Source organism: Melampsora larici-populina (genome assembly GCF_000204055.1).
Source record: "Melampsora larici-populina 98AG31 unplaced genomic scaffold MELLAscaffold_77, whole genome shotgun sequence".
Taxonomy (NCBI): Eukaryota; Fungi; Basidiomycota; class Pucciniomycetes; order Pucciniales; family Melampsoraceae; genus Melampsora; species Melampsora laricis-populina.
In genome coordinates this window covers 317,182-330,423 of record NW_006768841.1, presented here as the reverse complement: position 1 = coordinate 330,423, position 13,242 = coordinate 317,182, and the positions used below count along the sequence as shown (strand labels likewise).

The 13,242-nt window shown below is 41.8% G+C and overlaps 2 protein-coding genes across 2 annotated transcripts; one reads left to right on the top strand and one right to left on the bottom strand.

Annotated features, from left to right (window-relative positions):
- Positions 1-3,583: 3,583 nt before the first annotated feature.
- MELLADRAFT_95020 (uncharacterized protein) lies at positions 3,584-4,790 on the top strand (the record flags this gene model as incomplete). The annotated part of the gene is made up of 5 exons (XM_007417715.1): positions 3,584-3,871; positions 3,932-4,249; positions 4,320-4,466; positions 4,542-4,634; positions 4,746-4,790. The coding sequence occupies 5 exons, from the start codon at positions 3,584-3,586 to the stop codon at positions 4,788-4,790; spliced, it is 891 nt and encodes a 296-aa protein (XP_007417777.1).
- A 7,141-nt stretch (positions 4,791-11,931) lies between these two features.
- On the bottom strand, positions 11,932-12,129 carry MELLADRAFT_95019 (uncharacterized protein; the record flags this gene model as incomplete). The annotated part of the gene is made up of 1 exon (XM_007417714.1): positions 11,932-12,129. The coding sequence occupies one exon, from the start codon at positions 12,127-12,129 to the stop codon at positions 11,932-11,934; it is 198 nt and encodes a 65-aa protein (XP_007417776.1).
- Between the last annotated feature and the right edge of the window lie 1,113 nt (positions 12,130-13,242).

The following is a 13,242-nucleotide window of genomic DNA, read 5'->3' as shown; positions in this document are numbered from 1 at the left end:
GCCGCTAAGGGACCCCTTGTGTAGGTCATATCTTTCCTCCATCATAATATTTTATGGAGGAATAGCTCAAGATTTGGCTATTCTAGGCAACGGGCTCTGGACTATTACCGGGAACATCACTTCCCGGGTGTACCGGCACCTCGGCAGCCACGCCCGAAACTCAGCCAATGCCAAAAGCCGTGAGTTGTATGATATGTTTCCTCAGTCCAAATCAAACCCGAAACTAATGATGATCTATTCCTTTTTAGTCGACATCCTGGAAAGGGTACCAAGGTCAATACCGCGCGAAAGCAGGATCAGTCCGAGAACTCTGAAAACCGGCAAAGGAAGACCTACGATCGCTCTTTTGTCAGATTGGATGACCCAGTCCTGCCCTTTGAGGATTACGAGCGTGCTATGGAAATTATCTTCAATACCTACACAGTTATTACTCATGGCCGGAGTCAATTTGTGGATTGAGAATCCGACAAACTGATTTGCACCTTTGCTTATGAGGACTTCAAAACAATGTCTCCCGAGGAAAGAGAGTTACATCAGAAGGATGTTACTACTATCCTTATGTCCACTGAGCTTTTCAATCGTCTGCCTCTACCTAAGAGGCCAACCCGTTTGGAAGAGGCTTTATCGACTCCCTCACACCCGTTCCCACCACAGATGGAAACAATCGCCGGGAAACATTCCAATCGATCCAATAGTCCTCTTTCGGACTTGCCACCCTCAACTGATTCTTCGCCTCTCACCTCACTTCCACCATCAGATACGGAGGAGAGCGACTCAGAGCCACTTAGGGTACCATTACATACCGGATCACCACCCTCTTCGCCCCTCACATCTCTTCCGGCCTCTGAGACGGAGCAAGTTGAGCGTGATACGAATCCTCAGCACATGTTCAATATGCGTACGATGACGAATCAAGCCTCGATCAAGAAAGCTCTTATGAACATTGTAGGCAAGGTCCGACGGCCCAAATCGAAGCCAACAACCAACGCTGCTCTTATAAACGGTCATATGTATTGTTTTGGTCAAACAGTAGGGTATTCCAGCAACATATTACTATCAACTTACATGCCTAAGAAGGGAGCGTCTCGTTCACTCTACAAACTATTCCTTCAGCGACTCCCCAAGCTGGGTACTCGCATTGGATCCCGATTTAAAGGATTTTGCGACGAAGGCTTTGTCACAGCCCGAGAACTCCTGAACAAACTTAATGCACCTCCAATGGCATCAACTTTGAAAACCCAACCGGCTGCGGAAACAGATTTTTCTTCCAACATGGCTTTTACATTCTTAAACTTCTACAACAAGCCGCACGTTGATAACGACAAGGGTAAGGTGTACTGTTTGTGGTACCCAATTGATAGCGAGACGGGCAGGATTGTATGTGAAATGGAAGGATTTGAGTTGGAGGGTGGGTGGTTCATTTTCCCGGAGTACCGACTTGCCTTCAATTTTGGTGGCAAGTCTGCTGTGCAGATTTCTTGGGATGGTAAGACTACTCTGCATCATACTCTCCCGTCGAAGGAAAAGGATGTTGTGAGAGAAGGTAAGAAGGTACATTACACTCGCCTCGGCTGCTCCTCACAAATTACTTATCGGACGGCACGGGCAAGCGCAAAGCTGGGGACTAAGGATCAGTGGAACCATACATCCAACTGCGACCGCGAATTCAGGGATAGTGCTGATGTATTGAAAATGAAGGGGCGAAATCGGAAGCCATAAGGGGAAAGAATGTCCTAGCTATTGTTATCTTGATTTTTTTTTGAATGTGTTTCTCTTGTTTTGTTTTGCGTTAACAAGGATGATTTTCAATAGTAAGACACAAGAAATGTGTCCATATGATCTATGTTTGTCACATGTGCAATCAAAATTGTCATTTTGAAGATAATCACAAATGTGTGATTGATAATCACAAATGTGTGATTGATAATCACAATTGTGTGATGCAAAGTCACACTATTGTGATTCATAATCACATGTGACTTTTCATCACACTGTTGTGACTTTTCATAATCACAATAGTATGATTATGAATCACACAATTGTGTGATGAAAAGTCACAACAGTGTGATCTTGCTGCACCATTATTCCCTTGATATATAAAATAGTTAGGTAGGAAATGATATCATCTTGAATCAGTTAGACAACTTGATGTTGTCTTTGAGAGGACAAATGAGAAGAACTCACACAGATGTGTGATCCGGATGTGTGCCTATAGGCACACATGTGTGAATCCGAATCACACATCTGTGACAAACGTCACACGGTTATTTGTTAGAAACAGATGAGCAAAAAAAGCAAATAAAGCAAACAAAACAAAGTAAATGTGTAATTAACATTCTTTTTGATTATTGATGGAAAAGAACACACGCAGATGTGTAAATGATTCACATATCAATCACAAATGTGTGACTCTGAATCACAGATGTGTGATTCAGAGTCACAAATGCCTGAATCACACATTTGTGTCTCTGACTCACAAATGCCTGAATCACACATTTGTGTCTCTGACTCACACAGATGGTGTGATCCTGAGTTACACCGTGTGACATGTGTTTACACATGTGTGATTAGTGTTCACACATGTGTGATTAGTGTTCACACATGTGTGAATTGTGTTTACACATGTGTGATTACTGATTCACACATGTGTGATTAGTGTTCACACATGTGTGATCGCTAATCACACATGTGTGATTAGTGTTCACACATGTGTGATTGGTGTTCACACATGTGTGATTACTAATCACACATGTGTGATTATGTGTCATTTGTGATTCAGCTGTAGACCCAACACATGTGTGATTAGCAATCACACATGTGTGATTAGCGATCACACATGTGTGATTGGTGTTCACACATGTGTGATTTGTGTTCACACATTTGTGATCTACCCGCATTGACTACGTATATGTAGAAGGCCACTAAATCACACCTGTGTGACTCACTACGTATATGTAGAAGGCCACTAAATCACACCTGTGTGACTCACAGTTACACAGGTGTGACACGCGATCACTTACAATAACATGAACACATGTGTGATCCTACACTTGTAGGAATCACAACTCGTGTGACTCTCCTCCTCACTTCTCGTCTGATCTCCCCTTTCAAACTTTCCCATTCAAAAATGGACTCTACCAACGAAACCCCCACCACCGATCCCACATCCCATCCCGCCAATACCGTTACAAATGCCACCGAGACCAATACCACTGACTCCAATTGCACTGACCCATCCAATGATACTAACACCAATCCACCCTCATCTACGACCGATATCCCTCCTCCTGACGCATCAGGCACTTTCCCAACCCACACGGCAATCAAGCACCATTTCAAGTACCACGGCAACACCCATTGATACCCTGTTAGCTCCCTAGATTCCCGCGACACCTTCAAAACCTGGAAATGTGGCCTTGGACCCAATCGCAAACAAGAGAAGGCCAAGAAGGAAAACCCGAACCTCATAATACCCACCTGCAAATTCAAAGCCACCGCTAGACGCAACCCAGATGATTACACCTGGTACATCCGAATCGACCATTCACATCATGACCATGGACCGATCTCTGAATTCAAGCCCATGGATTTGCCTGATCTCTCAAAAGACAAGATTGAGACGAAGCCTACTACAAAAACTACTAAACAAAAGCGAGCCAAATCAATTCCAGCCCCACCAACCCAGACTCAACCTGCTCCGAGTACCTCTACATCTCAAATTCCATCTCAGTATCCCGTTCGTTTCCAAGCCTTGTTCGAAGATATGAAATCCCTTGATGAGTCTATTCAAAATGATCTTCTTGACCGATTCTTTCGTGATTGCGAGGTGGCTAAGGCAGCTAAGTCATTAAAAAAGGAAGTAGTACCTCCAGTAAGTAATTTTGTCTTCTCATGACTATATCGATTTACTAACCTCTTTTCTATTCAACAGCAACTTGAGCCTTCGCCCGAATCCTCCCCAATGAGGCAGACCGATCATATTGAAACCGAGCATGCCAACAAACCCACTTCTCAGGAAGAAGAAATCGAAGAGGAGCAAGATCCAGATATGGAGGATGATGACAATGATGACATACCTCCTAACTTGCTGATGATACAGAATAAGTCTACAAAAAACACCACTACATCTAAAACCCCGATTTCTAGGGAGGTCAGCATCCCTCGCCGAGCCACTCGCAGTGAGAACATCGACTCTTCGATAAGGACCACCCGCAAAACTTCATGTGGGAATTCACAAGCGAGTGACGTTGTAAGTTTGACACATATCTAAATGAACTTTCAATAATTATGAATTGATGAAGCCTTGCTCGTATCCTTAGAATGAGAACAATACCAAGACGCCAAGTGTTAGTCTAGTCGATCTAAAAAACAAATTAGTCAATTACAACCTGAACTCACCTGGTTATTTATTACCATTCAATCAGAACGAACCAAAATCAAAGAGGTTCAAGAAGACCAGTGGAAAGGTAAGATTTTCCAAGTGATATCGTGCTATCCTCCCCATATTGGCTCATCTTTATCTCTCATCATTTATTGACTAGCGTACCAAATCCATTACTAAAACTGCAGGAACCCACGAAGGAAACAAAGAGGACGACGAAATCACGAAAAGCCCAGAAGAAATAGTTTTACAGGTGAGCTCTTCGATCTTCAGTAAATGTTGTTCAATTATTACTAACCAATCAAATAGTGCTGGCCTTTTGTGATAACTCTTCCACGGGTAATTTACCCGTTTATTCAGAAAGCCACCAATGTACCCGCCAAGGGCCTCTGTACTTTTGCCGCAATAGCGGTCTTGCTTGGACGACCTGTGGAAGACACTGTGGCTGTTCGTGCAGAGCTTGCTAAACACGTCAATGAAAATCTATCATGGTATAGAAGTAATTTATGGAAATTAAGTACAAGCAAGATCAGTCTCAAAAGAATCCTCTCCATAGTGGAGCATCCAGCGGTCAACATGGTACCTAGATCTCATTGGTATCCACTTCCGGGTGGATGTTGTGTTATCGCCAATACTTACAATCGACCGGTAATTTTCTATTCCAATGTTCCGACTGCGTGTTCTACAACTCCACCACTTTTGTCAGCACCCGGAGAAAACGTCGAGCCAATCGTTGTGGGAATTATCGATGGATGCCATTGCATCTCCCTTCAACTTGAGATCTCTGATAGTCTCCCCATCCCGTATTTCAATCCTGATTGGCTGCGACTACGAAAACCGGATGCCTCCGGCTGGGATTCATTCTACCAAGAAAATATCAACATTTTCAAACAGTGGAGAAAAGATTGCAACGCAAAGAAATCAGAAAATTTTGAGCAGGATGATGAAATTTTGTGATATATCTTCCTGTTTATACTAATACTTATAGTAAAGCTTAAAAATTTTTAAGCTTGGTTTATTATAAAAATGAAATGCAGTCATTGTTTCCTTATTAGCTTTTGGAAGCTATCAAATAACTGAGTTGGCGGAGTAGTCACAAAAGAGTACAGTTTTTTGTTATGACCTGTCACGCGTGTTACATGTAGAGTTCATACTAGTCTTGTCTCCCGTTGTGCATATTGCTTTTCCTCACTTAGCAATCTACTATATTCACGAGACCACCCTTAAAGCTTCTCTTGCATCTCCCTCTCGAAGCTACAACATATTGCTAAGTCTCATCAAAAGAGATCCAAGAGAAGAATCACCGAAAGTAAGAAGAAATCAAAACGAACGATTAAGAAGAAAGTTAAAAGAAGTTAAGAAGAAAGATTTTCAAAGTTAATAAAGTTAAATTAAAGTATAAACTTAATCTGCACTCCGCAAGCAAAGTTAGAAGAAAGTTGATTACTCAGTATTACCACAGAAGTAACATTTAAAGAAGATAACTTATACCCCGCATAATCTCGAACACCACTGCATCCTTCCAAAACGCCAAACTTTAAGCTTCCCTCTAACTCAACGGACTCGGAGTCATCGGAAAAAGAATTCTACGAGACAGAAGAGACCGCAATGAATCCAGAACACGAACAGCCCTCTATGGCCGAGATTTTACGGCAAATGAGAGAATTAAACACTCAATTCTTAGAGGTCAAAGCAAGCTTAGCTGAAGAATCGCAGAAACGAGAAGAAGCTGAGAGAAGAAGTGACGAAGCAGAACAACGACTACGTCAATTTGAAACAACCCGCACTACCTCCACTCAACTACCTCACAGCTCCGCCCCGATCGCTCAGACCTCTGTTCCGCAAACGATTAGTCAAATAAAGCCTCCTAAGATCGCCACTCCAAATAAATATGATGGTACTAAAGGACAGAAAGCCGAAGTTTATGTTAATCAGGTCTGCTTATATATGCAAATGAATGCTGCTGCATTTGTGAACGAACAAGCTCAAGTTGCGTTCGCGTTATCTTACCTTGATGGGAAAGCCAGTATTTGGAGCCAAAATTTTACCGATCAACTACTCGACCAAGATAAAATGAAACAAGTTACTTGGAAAAAATTCATTGAATCATTTAAAGCAACGTTCTTTGACTCTGAAAGATTGGCTAAAGCAGAAAAAGAAATGAGGGCGTTAACTCAAACAAAGGCAGTGGTAGATTATTGGATTAAGTTTTCGGAATTAGCGTTGATAGTTAAATGGCCTGAGAATTTATTACTATCTCAATTTAAGCAAGGATTAAAGAAAGAAATCACGGTGCATATGGTACGGGACGAATTCAAGGAAGTTGAAGAAATGGCAAAGTTAGCTATTAAACTTGATAATGAAATTAATAAAAGAGACTCCAACACGCACCACCCAATTGTTTCAACCAACACAACTTCAACCTCAACCACTATTACTGATCCAGATGCAATGGATTGTTTGGCTTATCGTGTTAACATATCAAATGAGGAGTATAACAAGAGAGGAGCAATGGGAATGTGTTATAGTTGTGGTAAAGATGATCATTTTATTAGAGACTGTCCAACTAGAAAAAGACGTGGAGGTAGAGGAGGTTGGAGAGGTAGAGGAGGATATGGAGGTTATGGGAAATTCAAAAGTAAAGTTGCTGAAGTGGATGGTGTCAAGGAAGAAGAGAAGGACGATGGAAGAGCTGAAGCCTCAAAAAATGGAGGCGCTCGGGAGTGCTAGTGGTGCCACACTCGAGCGGTAATTACTTAACTGAAGATTGTAGTAGCTTAAATTCACTTGAAATAAAAGATACGCGAATCATTGATTTTGTTACTATTTTCGAAGTTAAGAGTGCCACCCCCATTGTTGCGAGAGCCTTAGTAGACAGCGGTGCTACACATGAAGCAATGAGCCACCGGTTTGTCTCTGCCAACAAGTTCAAGACGGACCCATTACCTCAAACCAGAAGTGTAACTGGTTTTAGTGGTCACGAGTCAAGAATCACCCATACTGTTGACCTCTGTGTCAACTCCATTGAATCAACACCAACCACCTTCATAATCACTGAATTGCGCGACAAGTACGACATAATTCTTGGAATGCCTTGGATACGACAAAATTTTGAAAAGATTGATTGGAAGAACGGTCAACTCAAGGAAAATCATTCACTCATTGCAGTTGTAGAATCAACTTCGTCAAGACCGGACAAAGCCTCGAGGAACCACAAGGAGGAGCCTATGAGGCATGCTAGGAATCTTGACGAGGGGGTGGAGCCTGAAAACTCATTAACACCCCCGCAATGTGCGTATATTTCTAATTATTCAAATGACGAAAAAGAAGCAGCTAGCAAGCCATTACATCATGTAGAAAACTTAACACACACGAATTCGTGAGAGAATTCAAGGAACTCGACAGAACAAGAGAAACGAAATGAAACTGCAGCTGACCGTAAGGCAGCTTTGTTGGTGCCGAAAAACCCCTTGGAGGACCACGAAAGACGGGATCCTACGAGGCAAGCTAGGCACCATGACAAGGGGGTTGAATTCAAGTTGAGTTCGTCACAGCCCCCGCAGAGTACGTGTAAACATTCTTCAATCTCAAATGTGAATGAACATGCTGGCAAGCGTTTTTCTTTTCAACCACAGCATGCTATCCAACGACTCAACTCAAGCCTAAATCGTCAAAACAAAGTGATGGATCAACTACGAACTTTACAACAACCGACAAAATCAATGATTGATGTAATGAAAACGTCATGGAACCTGTCTGCGAAGATAGCAGCAGATCAAGTGAAGGACTCACCTACTAAGAACGCGGCTGAACTCGTACCCGAATGCTATCACGACTATTTACCTATGTTCGAAAAGAGCAATTCTGACGTTTTACCACCTCATCGCCCATATGATTTCAGAGTTGATTTGATACCTGGAGCATCGCCACAAGCAGGAAAAGTTATTCCTTTATCACCGAAAGAAACTGAAGTGCTTAATGAGATGCTTGAAAAAGGACTGAAAAATGGAACAATTCGCCGTACAACTTCTCCTTGGGCAGCTCCTGTCTTATTTACCGGCAAGAAAGACGGAAATTTACGACCCTGTTTCGATTACAGACGACTCAATGCCGTAACTGTAAAGAACAAATACCCCCTTCCACTGACAATGGAACTAATAGATAGCCTACTAAATGCAGATGAATTCACGAGTTTAGATATGAGGAATGGGTATAATAATCTAAGGGTCAGGGAAGGCGACGAAGCAAAACTAGCATTTATATGTAAATCTGGCCAATTTGAACCGCGAACAATGCCCTTTGGACCAACGGGAGCGCCTGGATTTTTTCAGTACTTCATTAAAGATATACTGAAAGCTCATATAGGCCGAAATGTGGCTGCGTATCAGGATGACATATTAATCTACACCGGTCCAGGAGTTAATCATCAAGAGGTCGTGAAAGAAGTTTTGGAAATATTAAGACGTCAAAATGTATGGTTAAAACCTGAAAAATGTAAATTCTCAAAGAAAGAAATTTCGTATTTAGGATTAATCATCTCAAAGAATCAAATTAGGATGGATGAAAGCAAAGTCAAAGCAGTAAAAGACTGGCCAACCCCAAAAAATTTATCTGAAGTACAGACCTTTTTGGGATTTGCAAATTTTTACAGAAGATTCATTGATCAGTTCTCAAAGATCGCACGACCACTGCACGAGCTGTCACAAAAGAATGTTGCGTTTGAATGGAATGAACAACGTCAGAGAGCATTCGAAACACTCAAGACTGCGTTCACCACCGCCCCGGTATTGAAAATTGCGGATCCATACAAAGCTTTTGTATTGGAATGTGATTGCTCTGACTATGCGCTAGGAGCGGTACTTTCTCAAGTGTCTGATGATGACAATGAACTACATCCTATTGCATACTTATCAAGATCTCTAATTCAGGCAGAGCGGAACTATGAAATATTCGACAAGGAATTATTGGCAGTAGTAGCATCTTTCAAAGAATGGCGACAGTATCTCGAGGGGAATCCAAACCGCCTCAATGTTATTGTGTATAGTGATCATAAGAATTTACAATCCTTGATGACAACCAAAGAACTGACACGGCGGCAAGCAAGGTGGGCCGAAATTCTTGGCAGCTTTGATTTTGAAATTAGATTTCGACCAGGTAGACAATCCACCAAGCCAGATGCGTTATCTCGGAGACCGGATTTAGTCCCAGCTGAAGGAACAAAGCTCACATTTGGACAGCTACTAAAACCCGAAAATTTGCCTGCTGATGCATTTATTGATGAATTAGAGATTATTGATAAATGGTTTGAAGAAGAAGAATTGCTGGAACAAGATGAAGAGAACAACAGTGAAGAAGAAGATAACAATCAAATGCTTATGACCGACAGAGAAATATTACAAATTATAAAGATGAAGAGCAAGTCCGACCCGAAAATCAATGAGATGATTAGGCTTTGTGCTGAAATGCCAATGTCAAAGCATATCAAGGACTATCAAACTATTGATGGCATTTTATATTTCAAAAACAAGGCTGTTATTCCGTCTGACACTGATTTGAAATTACACATCCTTCGTTCTAGACACGATAGCAGATTAGCAGGTCATCCGGGGAGAATGCGAACGTTAGCACTGGTAAAGCGCGCATATCACTGGCCGTCAATGAAAGCATTCATCAACAAATACGTGGACGGATGTGGATCATGTCAACGCGTAAAATCTAGGACCGAAAAGCCATTTGGAAGTCTCCAACCTTTACCTATCCCGGAAGGACCATGGCTCGACATTTGCTACGACCTAATCACGGACTTACCCAAATCTGGAGGTTATGACAGTATCCTAACTGTTGTTGACAGACTCACAAAGATGGCGCACTTTGTTGCATGTAGGAAGAGCATGAAATCCGAAGAGCTTGCTGATTTAATGATCAAGGAAGTTTGGAGGTTGCACGGCACTCCACGAACGGTAACATCTGATCGAGGAAATATCTTTATATCACGTATCACTAAAGATTTCCACAGAAGACTAGGCATCAAGACCCAATCCTCAACGGCGTATCATCCCCAAACAGATGGCCAATCAGAAATTACGAACAAAGTGGTTGAATTATATATCAGGCACTTCACCGCATACAAGCAAGATGACTGGCTGACGTTATTACCATTTGCTGAATTTTCGTATAACAACAGTGAACACTTGGCGATAGGCGTGTCCCCGTTCAAAGCTAATTATGGATTCAATGTCAACTTCACCGATGTTCCGTCCAGTGAACAATGTTTACCGCTGGTGGAACAAAGAATTGATCAAATCAAAAATGTTCAACGTGAATTAAAAGATGCAATGGGCCTAACTCAAGAATTAATGAAGATGCAACATGATAGCAAAGTTCGAGATACGCCTAATTGGAAGAAAGGAGACAAGGTCTGGCTCAACAACAAGCACCTATCAACAACACGGCCCACAGCTAAGTTTGCCCATAGATGGGTAGGACCATTTGTTATTTCAGCGCGTGTGTCTAAAAATGCTTACAAGATTGTGTTACCTAAATCTATGAGTAAGGTACACCCTGTTTTTCACGTCAACCTATTAAGAAAATTCGAAGAAAGCAAGATACCAGGACATCACAAAATGCCGCCACCACCAATAGTTATGAATAATGAAGATGAATTTGAAATTAATGAAATACTTGATAAGAGAAAAAGAGGAAGAAAATTAGAGTATTTAATTAACTGGAAGGGATATGGTGAAGAACATGATTCATGGGAACCAGAAGAAGGTCTCAAGAATGCAAAACAATTAATGAATGATTTTAATAGAAAGTATCCAGATGCTGAAGTTAGATACAAAAGGACGAGGAGAAAGAAGTGAGGGTATGGCTTTTTCCCACTGGGTTTTTTAATGCCACCCGGGGATAGATGCTGGCCTGCAAGAGGAGGTAGAGACATAAAAGGGGGAGTGGTGTTATGACCTGTCACGCGTGTTACATGTAGAGTTCATACTAGTCTTGTCTCCCGTTGTGCATATTGCTTTTCCTCACTTAGCAATCTACTATATTCACGAGACCACCCTTAAAGCTTCTCTTGCATCTCCCTCTCGAAGCTACAACACTATTCACAATTGTGTGAATGGTGATCACACAATTGGGAATGAGTTTCACAAATGTGTGATCATCATTCACACAATTGTGAATGTGATTCACACATTTGTAAATGTTGATCACAGCTGTGTGAATGGTGATCACAGCTGTGTGAAATGTGATTCATACTATTGTGAATGTGATTCACGCTATTGTGAATCACATTTACAAATGTGTGATTGTTGATCACAATTGTGTGAGTATTAGGTTTCTGGGGTTTACACGCATATGAGTTTTCACATAGTTGATATTCTTGTTTACTTTTACCACTCTAATCTCAATCTTATTAAGCCAAGAAAATATTTCCACTTGACTTGAGGAAATGAAATAGATACTTTGTTTTCTTATTTCCTTTTTTGAACACGAGTTTCTAACAAATAACCTAGTTGACATATCAATCACAAATGTGTGATGCAGAGTCACACAGATGTGTGACTCAGAGTTACATCTTTGTGATTAGTGTGACAGATGTGTGACTCAGGGTTACATCTTTGTGACACAGTGTCACACCTGTGTGACTCTGTGTCACACCTGTGTGACTCTGTGTCACACCTGTGTGACTCTGTGTCACACCTGTGTGACTCTGTGTCACACCTGTGTGACTCTGTGTGACACATGTGTGACCAGAAGTTGTAAGAGGTTAAACCAAAAACGTGAATTACCCAAGTGTGACCCGAAGTCACACAGGTGTGACTGGAATTCACCACTGGGTGACCGGAATTCACACAATTGTGAAAGTCCGTCTACGGATGCATGTGTAACATGTTGGAGTGTGGGATGCAGGTGTTGTATTTGTTGTTAATAGCTGAACAGTGCATTTAAGGAATGATGATATTGAAATCTCCCATGGGAACTTGTGTTATTGTAGTTGTGAATCCGACGCAGCGGCCGCGTCGGCGTGTCGGAAGGGGGGTCTTTGGCTTGTCGCCGATAGGAATGACCCATTTCCTATCGGCTAGTGTCCAAAGGGGCGGGTAGCCACAGGTGCGGATCGGCTAGTGGTAGGCTTTGGATCTCCTCTAATGTTGGGCACTCAATTGGATTCGGTGACGGGAAATCTTCATTAAACTTCCCTACAATCCGGCAAAAGATCTTGTACTTATCCTTCAAGAGTTTTTGTTTATCACTCAATGTCTTTTTTGAGCGTTGTTGCATACGGGTACCTATCACCCATACTTTAGAAAAAAAACTGTAATGCAAGATTCAAGTAATTGTCGCACCTTCCCTTTCATCATTCCTCCGTTGACTTTCAAAAACATCTACTTTTGCGCCATACAGTTGAGATTTTGACAACCGTACCCTAATCAGCGCTCGACCCTTTGGAGCTTAAATTGAAACAAGCCACAATGAGCTTCGATGATAATCAAAAGATGTAATAAATGTATCATACTTGTAGCTTCGGGCATATCCCTGTAGTGGTTTCCACCCAGTTCTGTAACCAATTCTTCGATCTGCTCCTCAATGATGAGCAGTGTGACAGGCAGATGAAGTATGTTCCGCTTTTCAGAAGCTGTTCGAAGCTGGTTTCTCTTGGCTCGCAGAGCAAACACAACATCACATCAAAAAGTTGTTCTATACGTCTCTTTAGGTGGAATTCACTCAACTGAGCCACTCGGTACTGGTCTTTGAGATTCACCAGGCGAGAAAGCATTTGGTTTAAGACCTGTGAATTCTTGGTTACTAAGGCGCGAAGTTGACATTCTTGTTGCCTGGCCCACTGGTCTTTGAAA